The sequence below is a fragment of the Oenanthe melanoleuca genome, chromosome 12 (genome assembly GCF_029582105.1).
Source record: "Oenanthe melanoleuca isolate GR-GAL-2019-014 chromosome 12, OMel1.0, whole genome shotgun sequence".
NCBI classification, from domain to species: Eukaryota; Metazoa; Chordata; class Aves; order Passeriformes; family Muscicapidae; genus Oenanthe; species Oenanthe melanoleuca.
The window spans coordinates 86,447-99,597 of NC_079346.1; the positions used below are offsets into that span (position 1 = coordinate 86,447).

The 13,151-nt window shown below is 44.6% G+C and overlaps 1 protein-coding gene across 5 annotated transcripts in view; it reads left to right on the top strand.

The window, feature by feature from the left end:
• Window positions 1-18: 18 nt before the first annotated feature.
• TMCC1 (transmembrane and coiled-coil domain family 1) overlaps window positions 19-13,151 on the top strand; it is a 58,779-nt gene continuing 45,646 nt past the window's right edge. The window contains exons 1-4 of one of the 5 annotated variants that reach the window (XM_056501418.1): window positions 20-85; window positions 3,563-3,809; window positions 9,732-9,788; window positions 12,875-13,119. In XM_056501418.1, the coding sequence (XP_056357393.1) occupies window positions 12,916-13,119 (204 nt within the window). In that variant the 5' untranslated portion in view covers window positions 20-85; window positions 3,563-3,809; window positions 9,732-9,788; window positions 12,875-12,915. Of the gene's footprint in view, window positions 86-3,562; window positions 3,810-9,731; window positions 9,789-12,410; window positions 13,120-13,151 lie in introns of those variants that run through there. The other 4 variants (XM_056501423.1, XM_056501419.1, XM_056501425.1 and 1 more) reach the window with 4 other exon arrangements.

The following is a 13,151-nucleotide window of genomic DNA, read 5'->3' on the forward strand; positions in this document are numbered from 1 at the left end:
CGCCCGGCCCCGCCCCTCACGCGACGTCACGCGGCCGGGCCGGGCGGTGGCAGCGCGCGGGGATGGAGCGGCCGCCGCTCGGCCGGTGAGTGATCGACGGACCGCGAGATCGGGAACGGAGAGGGAACGGGATCCGTAACGGGGCGGGGGAGCACCAGGAACCGCGGGACGGGGCGAGGGGACCCCGCCGGACCGGCCCCGGTGCGCCCGTCACGAGCGCCTCAGCCGCCCCCAGAGCCGCCGCTCGGCCGCGCTCTCTCGCCGCCCGCGCTCCTGCGGCCGGTTTCGGTCCCTCTGGACGAGCCGCGGCCCCGCCGGCCCGTTCCCCCCGCTCCGGGCCGTCGTCCGGGGCGCAGGGCCCGGGGTGCGCGGGCGATGTCCGGCCCGGCGGTGGCGAGCGGCGCCTGCCGAGCCGGCCCCGCCGCGGCTCCGCCATCGCCCCGGGCCCGCGGCCCCTCACGGGGGTGGCCCCGCGCGCCTGTAGCCCGTGCTGGGGCTTCGCCAGGCGCCGCCGCGGCCCTCGCGCTGGTTTGGGGGGGGCTGAGGCGTGTTCGCTTTCGCTTCACCGATTCTTGCTCGCCTTGGCTGTCTTTGATGAGATCGTTTAGACACGAATTATTTCATGGTGAACTCAGAATTCGCCGGCTTAATAGCAAGATTGTCAGTGACACGCCTTTAAAGTAAAAAACATAAGGTGTAAAGCAGTAGCTTTGAAGCTTTACGAGTGCCAAAATTCACGAGACTTGGAGCTGACACTGTGTTTGTGACTTGTGTGCAGCTGCTGTCGCTGGCGACGCAGAAGTACCTGGTGTGCATTAGTGACGAATGCGGTGGCATGTAAAACTCCCATGGTGGGTGGAGGCATCACTTTCACTAAAAAACTCTTATCAGTAAGGAAACTTAATGAGGCTCCTTGGTGAGTAGGAGGTGTATAGGTCTGAACTGAAGGTACAAAGATCTGAGTGGAAGGCTAGAGGAAGAGGAGAAAGAAGAGGGTGATGTAACTCCCACTGCATCAGTAAACAGTGTCCATCATCCAAAAACCTTAAAATCAGGTGTTTCTGCAGGTTGGAAGCTCTTAGTAACAGTCCAGGCTTCTGGTGTGGTCACTGAGGTAGCGGTGCCTTGACCTCAGCCAGTGCCGCTGGCTTCTCCTCAGCCTGGGTTGCGAGTGCTGCTATCCCTGATGCTCACCACTGGCTCTGTCTTACTGAAGATTAACAGGTGGCAGATGAGTCCATGTTTGATCGTGGTCCTTCTCTTAGGATAAATTCTTTGTCCATCTACAAGTGTCTAGAGGCAAGGAAGGCCCAGTGAGTAGGTGTACTCACTGGAAGGGCCCTTTCTGTCTTGGTGCCAGGAGGGACTCTTCCTTCTCTTGTCTGGGGACAGTGGGGCTCCCCAGCTCGCAGGACTTGTGCCACTCAGCAACTCTCCAGCCACACAGGGTTCTGGCAGCAAATGAACAAGTTTGTTGGAGCTCTGTATCCACTGTGTCCATTTCTGCTGCCTGATAAAGCTACCCAACTGGTCTGGAAGGCATCCAATATATGGAAGCAAATGGAAAACAGAGAAAGATCTACTTTGTGTGGAATTTGCTTTAGGAAGAAATTGGAACTTCAAGTTCCTTAGAGTTTGGGAGTTTTGTATTTTTTTTTTTTTTTGGTGGGGGGTCCCCCCCACTCCATTTACCAGATAAAAGTTGCTGAGTTTGGTTTTCTAAGCAGTTCTATCTCATGGTTTGGGCTGTCTCACATCTAATTTATCATAGCTGAAGTTCCTGTAATTAAAACCTAAGTCTAATTCAGATAAAAATAGACTGGAAGTCTACAGATTTTGTTTCTGTGTGTTTTAGAGAGGTGCATTCTGCAGGAGATGGGTTGTATCTAGCAAGTCAGTTCCTCCACTGCTTGGGTGAATGGCTTATGCCTGATTGAGCTGGCTACTGTGGCTGCTCTGGAGTCAGGCAAACCTTGTGTTAGTGTTTCCTCTGGTCTTTCTGAGAATTGTTTTTGAACCATTCAAAAAGACTTGGTGTGATAATATCTTGGACTTGGTTTCTAGGAATTTTTGCTTAGAGCTCTGGGGGAGAAGTCTTCCCTCTCTGTTGGCTTGCCCAGCACATTTACTGGTGTGGTGTGTTCTCTTCAGGTGGTTCTGTAGCTGTCTGCCAGTGAGAGCTGGAGAGAGGACGTTGGCACCTGGATTTACCTAGTACCAGGTGTTTCTCAGATGAGCTGCCACTTAGCTGCCTCTTGATAGACCTGGAGTCTCCTGCCCCCCAAAATACAGGGAGTGGTTTTTGCTGTGCCTGCCCCCTAAGGCCTGAATGCTGCTCAGCACAGAGGTCGTGTGCTCTCCTTGAGGGCTGAGCTCGTGGAGACTTGTGTTGCCTCTCTGGGGCCAGGAACAGGGTGGTGTCTCAGTAGCAAGACTCGTTTAAATGGTTTGTAGGCAATGAGTCCTGTATGGCCCAGGTGATATCCAGAGGTCCCTTCCAAGGTCAGCAAATCTAATTTATCCTAGAGGATAAACCAGTGTCTCTGGGAGACGTGAAGATGAAATGGAACGTGAAGGTGGCAGGCTAGACGTGTGTCTGCACTTCTAGAAACTCAGTATTCTGCTATGATTAAACGCTTAAAATACGTAACTTCCCTAAGCAGTTGAGGCCCTGAAATTGTCACTGCACAATGAGCTGATTCTTTGTGCTTGAATTAATCTCCAAATTCTCAAAATTTTTCTTCCAGCCAAGTGTATTAAGGAAAAAGGAAAGAAGGAAACAGGCAATTGTGTGGAGTTAAATATCTTTTTGCAAAATATAATGTCCTTGTTCTTTCAGAAGCATTTTATGGTAATGCAGATCTAGCTGACCTTTCTGTTTATAGAGAAGAATTCTACTCATGTATCAAAAATACAAAACACTTCTATCAAAATAAGATTGAGAACTTTGGTTTGGAAGCTAGATCTGACACACTATGTGAAATGCAAACACAGAACAGAAGCTCTCTGCCACAAAAAAGTTTCTGTTCTACTAACTTAAATCCAAACCTGAGAAGTTCAGAAGTGTCAACACTGCTGAGCATTTATGCCATGCAGGTACCCCCTGAGTATGTACTTTATGTGCATGCTGTGTTGGGGCTTCCATCATGCTCTATGTTGGTTCTCATTTTGGACAGTGGCTTAATTCTTTAGTCTGACACTGGTCACACAAGCACTCTTGCGGGAAAATACCCAGTGAACATCAATGTGTTTGGTGAGCTGGGAAGGTTTGTCTGAATCAGGGCAGTCTGTGATGTGGTGTAGTGTTGTCTGTTCTGATATGATCAAGCATTATTTGAATGCTTAGAGGATTTCCCTCCTTGAGGTAATTTATTAGTTTAAAGTAGTCAGAATATGAGGTAACTTCAGAGGCTGCTTCTGATTTTAAATACGTCAAAGCTAGCAGAAACCTAGTATTTAAAATGAGAATTCTTTTCTCTGAAGGGGACTCTGAATATGTGTGCTGTTTTATTGTTTATCAGGTATTAATGGTGTTTCTTATTATGCTCGTTAATTTTGGCAGGTCTTTCTCCTCTACAAGGAAGCTTTGTTGTCAAGATTTACTCTGAAAATGACCTACAGTACTAACTGCAAATGTCTGCAAATGTAGAAGATGATAAATCATATCTTCTTCCCTCCTCTGACTTTCCTGTTTCCTGTGGAATTTATAAGTCTACATTTTTTTTAAAGTTAGACTTCTTTGATGACTTTTGGATTACAACTGTGAGCATATCTATGCAAAGAGATGAGCTACCCTGAGCACTTTTGAGGTATGTATGCCTGTTGTGACTATTGAAAGGAAAGGCTATCTGATTAGGGCAAAGAGAGCTCTAGGTGTACATATTCTCAATTTAGGCTGATGTGCACCATTTTGCATGCTTTTAACAGTGGATTATACATGTACACAGTGAGGCTGTAGGAGCACCAGAATCCCCAGCTGGCATTATGTGAAGGGCGACCTTGGTTGAGCTTGCTGTGGGAGTACTCAAATGATTGTCTTGAGAAAAGCTGTATTGACTGCTCACCCATTTAGTTCCTAAATGCCACCACAGTCTGCTGAAATTTTCTTCCTTGAAGTATGTGACAGACATGTAGTAGTCTTGGAAATGCACCTGGGAGGCCATGGTGGTTGCTCTATTTGCTTAGATAAAGCACTCACATGAAGCTACAGACTACTTGCCTTGAATTGGGAGGCATCTGGAATGAAGGTTAGGAAAGAAGGATATTTTGCTTGCCTTCCTCTGCACAGGAGCTGGCACAGTGGTGTCTGCTCCCAGAAAGGAGCAGTCTTATTAGACAATATGCCTGTGATGTATGAGAGTAGCAGAGCTGGGTGGGATATGCCTTGTTGCTGTGCAGGTTTATCCCACCCAGGTGCCAAGAGAAGGACAACCTTGGCTGTTCCCCCAGCACAGAAAGTCACCAGCATGCACAGTTGTATTTTCCTGGACGCTTTTAGCTGTTTGTAGATACTCTAAACCTGGAATGAGGAAGCTGGCTAACTGCCTCTATATGGGTTTAGAGGAGGCCAGTGTGCACTGATAACATCTGTTCCTTCTGTAAACTACTTGGGCACCATTATCCCTTCCTTGGTGTAGATGCCAGCGTGCTTTCAGGGGCCTTGATGATCTTGTCAGTTAATGGTGCACTACAGTGAAAGGCAGCTGAATACACACCTCTCTGCCTTTCAGAAGAGACTTTGATTAGTGGTTTTTGTTAAAAAAAGGAAAGCTAATTGTGCTGAAGGTAGCTACCTGACTGAATCATTCATCATGCCACATTGCTGTACAGGATGTATTTAGCAGAAACACACGTGCTTTTGTTGATAAGCTCCAGTGGTTCAGGCTAAGGTGAGGCTGGAGGGACACAGATCCAACCTAGCTCACTGTCTGGCTTAAAGCAGCCTGGTGGTGTTCCTGTAACAGGAAGGTAGAATGGGCTGTGAGCTGTGATGGGCAGCGAAGTGCTGTGGTTGGGAAGGGGATCTCTTACCTGCGCTGAAGGAATTCTTCCAACATTCACCTGCAAGAAGAGCTGGATCCAGGGATTGGCATCTTGGTGAGATTCTCTGAGCAGGCAGAAGTTGGTGCATCACACTTCAAGTGTGTTTCTCAGTCTGCCTGGGCAGTGTTATTTGGCTGTGGCAGTGTGCAAAAGTAGGATTGGGCAGAAAGGGGGAGCATTGTTTCCTGTAAGCTGCTTTCGTGGAAACAGTTTCCTGGAACATACCAGGACTAGTTTGCTGAGCTGCCTGTTGCAACCTTAGTGGTGCTTTACAAAGTGTACCAGGGATGTGCATTCTGTACCCCAACTTGGTGCATATTTCTTGTTGTATATAAATAAGTTATGATCTCTGTAATCCTATCTATTAATGGTGCACATTTCCCAAAAAAGCTGCCATTCTCTGAAAATAGAACATTTCCTGCAATATCTTTGAATACCTGTAAGAATACATACATTGCATGTCTCCCTGAGTGTATATCCCTAAACAGAGTATTAGTTTTTATTACCTTAACTGTAAGATGATGTTGACCTACCTTTGTGAAACATTCAGTTTAATGAAAAATGTAAGTGTTGCAGTTTAATTATTCAAACTCACATAACTAAAAGTGAATATTAAAGCGTGGAGCGACAAGGAGATTGAGTATAAGATAAAGTTTTCTTTTGATGTAAAGAAGTGGTCTGAAAGGTGAAATTGTGTACATTAGAGAACATTACATTAAAACTGTTCCACAGGGTGTCGAGTGGTACTGCTGTTGATTCAGCTGATGGGGTGGGTTATGACAGGAATTCTGCAGATACCTACTTATGGTTTCTTCAGGCATAAATTTGGCAAAATTCAGTATATTTTGGATTTGTGTGAGCTGATGGCGTCATTAACAAATCCCATTGTGGCCTTTATACTGAAGCTGTTGGCTATTATTTTCCTGGAAGGCAGTTGCCATGGTGATTATCCTGAGGGCAAATAAATGTGTTTTTCCTGATTCCCAGTTACACTAGTTTTGAGCAAAAGGACTGTGGCCTTTTCTGGGATCACTGGAAGTGCTGTACCCATAGCACTCCACGTTTGTAAATCACTGCCTGCTGAACAAGCATCTCATGCTTTAGTGGGTCACGGTCACAAGGGGTGCTGTCACTTGTGTGTGAGAAGCAGTGAGTGTCCTTGCTATGATCCTGAGGCTGAATAGCAGTTGAAATGGGAGTTATGAACACGGAGCTACTTTGGGTCAGAATCTGTTAAGACTGGACTTAGCCCATTCAGGCCAGTGATGGCTGACTCACTAGTAAGGTGAAAACCAGTCCATCCAAAGTGTGTGGGGCTGTGGTCCTTCCCTGTGCTGGCTTTCAGCTGGGGAAGCCTCTAGCTCCAGTTGCTGCTGATTTATATTAAATGTTTGGTGGCGGAAGATACTCTGTATTGTGAGCCTTTGCATAACAGAAGAACTTGGTTAGTTCACATTGGGTACATGTGAGAAGTTTGACTGCTTGTGCTGCAGAGCATCCTGTGGTAAGAGGAGCAGAGGGAGAGGCTGTGTCAGTGGCTGCTTGCTGCTCTGCAGAGCAGTTCCTGCGCTCGTCATGCTTTTGCTGCAGGAGTTGGTTCTCACCTGGTTTGTTGTGCTGAAAGTTGTGGTTCTTGTTTACCCAGGTCTTTTAAATGCTTCAGGTATAATTCTAGTGTGTGTGAGAATTACTGGGTCCAGTATTGTATAATGTCTTTATTAATAGCATATTAATAGGACCAGATGACGAATGTTTTAGCTGATGCAAGATGGGAAGTTGATAGACCTGATGATTGTGTTGCCATTGAGAGGCAACTGGACAGGCCTGAGGAATAGGCAGGCAGGAACCTCACCAGGTTCAGCAAAGGCAAACAGGAAGCTCTGCACCTGGGGAGGACCCACCCCATGCAGCTGGTGTTCTGTAGCCACCCGTGTAGCTGTACTGGGGGCCTTGACCTGAAAAGCTGCTCTGCAGTTAGCAGAAGGGTGTTCTGGTGGAAACCCAAGTTCCCCAACAGCTCTCTAAGGAGCCATTAATGTCTTGGCTTTGGCTCTGATTATAAGCCTGCACCTTCTTAGTGGTAGCTGAAATTCAGCCTTATTTCAAGTAAGTCTGCTCCCTTTTTGTGCTGCTGTGGGTAAAGATTTGTGGATTTTTTTTTTATGTGGACTCTGCCATGAATGTGGGAGGAAACTGATTTTGGCTGAGGTTTTAAATGCATGACTACTTGATTCCCATTGGCAACAAAGTAGTCAAGCCGAACTTCTTTTTACCACTTTGCTGTCTCTGTGCAGCTGGATGCGGAGGTGGATATTGAAGAGCAGCATATTTGTGAGTGGCTGCTTTGCTGTGTTTTTGCAGTTTGTGTGTGTCTCTGAAATGCATAATAAGATCTAATAGAAGAAAAAGACTGTTCACGTGTGCATCAGTATTTTTATTGCAGAAGTCCAATAAGTGTGCAAAGCAAGGAATTCACAAGTCCATGTGGTAGCACTTGATGGATGGCTAACATGGGTCCTGTTCTAAATGGTGTTACTCTGAGGGGATAGGGATTAGTGGCTGTGCTGGGCTGGCTTCTTGGCCCCTGAAAAGAGGCCTGGCAGCATGTCTGTGCTGCAGGGCAGGTGCCCATGGCTCTGCTTATGTGGTGTCTGTGACATATAGGGCCAGGTTGATGCTGTTCCTGCACCATTGGGTACATAGGAATGCACTTACCTTGTTACCTGTCTCCAGCTCTGCTTGAGCCTGCCTGGGGCTGGGAGAAGCAGCTGTAATGAGTCAAGTCAAAAACACCTTGTGCATGTCTCTGTTTCTGTTGACACTGACAGCAGGTTTTTAACCCTGAGAGCAGTTAAGGAGGTGTGGATGGGGGTAGTCTCTAACTGATAAGTCGTCCCAGCCTTCTGCAGGTGCTTACTGAAGGACTTCAGGCAGTGTTTGAGGAGCAGCCTGAACATCTTATTTCTAGTCCTGCAGGGAGGAATGTGCTAATGCTTGATTAGAAAAGGCCATGTAGGCAAACTAGTCCCAGATTAAGGCCACTACTGTTAAACTAATACAATTTTTTTTAAGCTCCCTAGACTAGCAGTCTGGAAGAAGGATCAGGAGGAGGGAGAGTTTTCTTCTGAAAAGCAGGGTGAAGCTGTCAGTGGCTGAGCCCCATACAGGGTCAGAGTGTTAGCGATGGCTGTTGACTTCTGGTTGGAATTTCTGTCTTGCCAGATTGATGTCACGTTTTACACAATACTGGTAGAAAGAGCTGGTTTTGAGTCATTGAGGTTAGTTCTACTTTCTTCTTTCACCAGTCATTGTAAATATGATACTTTCCAAAATTCAGGGCTAAAAGCACATGTTAAAATCACACATAGTGCGGGGTGTGGATTGGTGGTAGATGATATCTTTCTTTACAAGTCTGCTAATTTAACTTGTTTTAACCTCCTTACAACTGCAAGCCTGGAATAAACCTATCTTTTAGAACTAGCTTCTCTGCTGGCATTATCAGAGATAATTCTGCTAGAAGTTAAAATGAGAGGACATCTCTTCTTTTCTTTGTGTTACTAGCATGCTTAGAAGTCTCTCTTTATACCAGAAATAGCTGTAGTATAACCTTTTGTCTTCCCTTGGAAGTGGAATGAAAATACCTGTATTTCCACTTTGTGGTTCTCTTGTTCCTGACATTTGAGTCAGCTTTGACACACAGAAAGTGGCAGTGCTTCTTGGCAGAAAGGTAATGAGGAGATAAGAGCAGCTTTGATCTCTCCCTTCCACCCCTTCCTCTCCTGAAAAGATCTGCCAAAATTCTTGCCACGGCCTAGTGTTGTTGCATTTTTGCAGAGACTAAAGAATCAGATCCAGGTAATATGAATGTTAATAGGAAAATTCAATAGCAGGAGTGCAACTCACCTTTCTGCCCCTCCTGCTGTCTTGGAGGTGGGAATCCAATTTGGAATAAAACAGTCAAAATACCACAGTTATGCAGAGCCCTTGTAGTGTTCCTCTGAAGCATAGTGTCCTCCCTGTTTTCAAGAACTGGTTGAGTTAATTTTCTTTGGAAAGTCTGGGTGATCTGGCTCTTTTGGCTGGCTGGAGAAGTGCTGTCACCGTGTCTGCTCTCAGCTGTGCTCTTGTCATCTCCTAGCAAGCACCTGGTGCTGGGCTGTTGGCAAAAATATCCGGGCAGGAGCTGCCAGGGGACAGCAGCTGCTTGCTGCCGTGAGCTGTGCCAGGTGCAGCTGTGTCCGAGTGCTCACAGCTTTTACTCCTGTCAGGTGAGTACCAGGGAAACAAGAGCCAGCTGTTTGGCCTATGCTGAGGGTGTTGAATGACTGAATAGGAGAAGAAAATAAAATCCATATGGTTCAGACTGACCTTGCAGGCTGGAGCCCTGGTGTCTTCCTCTGCTTTCAGCATGTGATGGTGGCAATAAACCCCAAGAGAAAATGCTCCTTCACAAGAACTTCTTGATTAACTCTGTAAGATTCAGTTTTAACTTCAGTCATATTTGTATCTCTTCTGTTACTTAAAAGAGTGTAAAGTAGGACAGCTTCCAGGGGAACTTGCTTTTCAGTGGAAAAAAAAAAAATACCATTAAAAATATTAAAAGTTGAAATCATGCTCTTACTTTGTTGCTTTTATATATCTTTCCTCCCATTTCCAGAATTGTATCTCATACTCAATTTCTTTTGCAGTTCTGTTCAGTGGAGGGACTGCTGTGGGTCAGCCATGCTAAAGGGCAAATGATGGAGGCAAGTACAAGTTTATCCTTTCATTGTTATCTAGTGTTGATTTTGCCAGTTTTTCCTTTTGAACTGTTTGATTTCTCAGGGTTCCTGGGAAATAATTGCGCAAATGAAGGACTGTATTAGAATGTTCTGGGATGTAAGAATTTTATAGCATCTGTTCAGTTGGCTGTATATGGAATTGTGAATTTTGTTTCTGATCTAGTATACTTTTGTACAAATAGGAAATGTATGGTTTTGGACTTTATGCTATATTGCTTCCTCCCACTAACAGAATATAAAGGTGGTTGTAAGTAGAGAAAGCAAAAGTGAGCACAGAAGTTGAATCCTAATGCAAATAAGTGTGTTAATTAATTCTGAAGATTCACAATTCTTCACTCTTATGAGTATTTTTTTCCCCAAAAGTAGATACTAGAACAAATTAGTAGTTGTAAGGATCTTCATGCCAGATGTGTAATTTGCAAAGCTCGTTCCAGGCTCACAACAGACTCATCCTATGGAAATAGGAGATGACTGCAAAACTCCCATTAGGAACCTCTCAGAGGCCATATACTTTCAGAAATCTGTCCCAGAATACACAGGGTGGCTGTGCCTTGTTTGTGAGCTCACTGTGGGCTGTTTTCTTTCAGGTTGGTTTGTAGATTGCCATAGGGTTAATTTTAAGTAGAGTAATTTTTTCTAGCAGATTATGTATGAAACTCCAGTTAGACTCAAGTGGTATTAAGACAAACAGCATTACCAGTGATAAAGTGGATAGAGAGCGTGCAGGAGATCAAAGAGATCCTGGCTGGAGTGTATACTGGTCATCTTGGATAAGAACTGCGGTTCTTCAGTGAGTCCTGACTGAAAAATAAATGCCAAGTGTATTAGCTATAATGAAAAAGGCAGTTATGGGTCAGCTGTCAGTTTTGTATTTTACACAACAAATCGTTTTGGGACTCTTTCTTTTTTAGATGGTGAGTTTTGTTCACTGAACCATTTGGTCTGTTGGTTAAAAATGAGCATCTAGTTTTGTGATTTTTTTTATCTCAAAATATAAATTGAGTGGAGACCTGTAGTCTAACTTTTTCCTTAAAAGATTAAGGAAGAGCAAGTTCAAAAGTCAAAGCATACTGCTAGACATAAAGGCACTTAAATTCATTTAAGAAAATGTTAAGTATATAAGTATGTTATTGGCACATCTTTTTTTCTTCTGCCACAGAATTGCTGCATGAATGTGGGTAAATATATTTTATTCCTTTACATTTAATGTGTTACTGATTAAACTGGCCAGTATGTTTAGACTTAATGCTTCGAGCATTTTCAAAGTACTGAGATAAAATCCTGCATGATTCCAGTGTTCTGCTTTCTGTAAGTTCTGAGTTTCTTCTTGCCTCCAACAAATAGCAGTGACACTTGAAAAAAAGAAAGAAAGAAAGATGTAGCTCTTCTGATATTTTTGGATGACAATTTGGAAAGCGTTTTGGAATATCTGTTTAACCCATTGTGTTAGGCTTCAGATGCACAAAATTGAGAGCACTCAAATTGTAAACTCATGCATTATGTTTCTGCAGCCATTTTAGCATAGAGATGAACACTCTCAAATCCCAAATATGTTGAGGTTCAAATAATTCTTTTCTAAAGCACAAGCTGCTTTCTGCCAAGATTGAGGTAGACCTCTGTGCGCTGGTTTCTATGTTTATAGAAGCCTAATCCAAGTTTTCTCCTGCAGAAAACAATGGTCAGCTTTTGAGCATGTGATCTCATGGTGCTGATGTAAAACTCTTTCAGTTACTGTGTTCTTCCTTCCTCCCTTCCTTCCCCATATCTTTGCTGACCTTCTCCTGTAGTTGTTGCTATAGGAGTGCTGAGCTGCACTGTTGTATAATCCAGTCCTGCCTGAGCTCAGGAAATTACCTTTGAGGGTTGAGCTCTCCAAAAACCGCAGTTCCTGTGCCAGAGACTGAACTGCACATACCTGGTGCTGATCCCGTGCAGATTGGTTGCTAAATCTACATTTCAAAAGGCATTCTTGTTTCCTCTGAGAGCTGTGGACAAGAGTATGCCAATTGAAAGCATTTCACTTGCCTGTTCTTGCTTGAAGACAGATTTTCAGATCTAGTTTCCAGTGCCATCAGTGGATGCTGGCTGTAATAAACCATTTCTCACCATTTGGAAATTAATAACTCATTTGGAAATGTTCTGGTTTTTTGCATGTGTTAAATACTGTTAAGTTAGGGTCTTAGTATGAAGTTTTTTTTAAAGAGCAAAATTAATTCTGCCAAAGTGACTAACATGCTCTTCAGAAGTTTAACCTCATGTTCTGTTAGATGTTATTGTGGGCTTGTTCTTAATAAACAAAACCCCACTGTTTTTTCCTTGCTTCTCCCCCTTTTGAACAGCTTTTTTACCTTTCTTGCTTTCCTGCACCTTCTGTGCTGGGCTTCTCCCCCCAGGCAATGAGTGACTTGTCTCACACGAGCTTCAGCTTCTGCATACAGCCTAGATGCAACTAATGCCACGTGGAGGGGTGCTCCAAGGACTGATCCATTTTATTTTGTTAATGGCATGTTTTGCGCATTGGATTTTTAACCCACACTTGCTGCATGGATGTATAATAATGACTACTCTTTTGTTTAACATTAGATAAGCATGAGATCACCGTGGCACAGCTGCATGTGTAGTCACTCTTGAAGCAATTACACACCTAATTGGCTGGCAATCTTGGCATTTTCAAAATAAACACAAGCCTTTTAAAGAAAGGGGACGTATTTATGTATGAATAGTCAAATAAACTTGTTGGGTGTCATCAATGGAGCCGTCTGGCACTGAACAGTTGTCTGATGACCCTGATCCTGGAGGCAAGTCCCAAGATCAAGAGACCAAAAAACAACATGAATCAGAGCAAAAATTATCCAAAATAACGCATAACGCTTTGGAGAACATTAATGTCATTGGTCAAGGCTTGAAGCACCTGTTCCAGCATCAGCGCAGGAGGTCGTCTGTTTCTCCACATGATATCCAGCAAGCTCAGGCTGAGCTGGAGCCTGACCTGGATTTGGAAAGCCAAAGCGTCTGTGCTGAAATTGATGGTGTCTCCACCCACCCCACAGCTCTGAACCGGGTGCTTCAGCAGATCAGAGTGCCACCCAAAATGAAGAGAGGGACCAGCCTGCACAGCAGGTGGGGCAAGGGAGATGCCCCAAAAGGAAGCCCGCAGATCAACAGAAGGTCTGCTCAGGATATTCAGTCGGGTCGGCCCAGATCATCATCCACTACAGATGCTCCCACAAACTTGTCTGTGATGGAGATTGCTTCTTCTATCTATGTAGGTGGAGAGGAGGCCACAGCAGCAGCAGTAAGTTACTCAGATTTACCTTTGATCTTTAT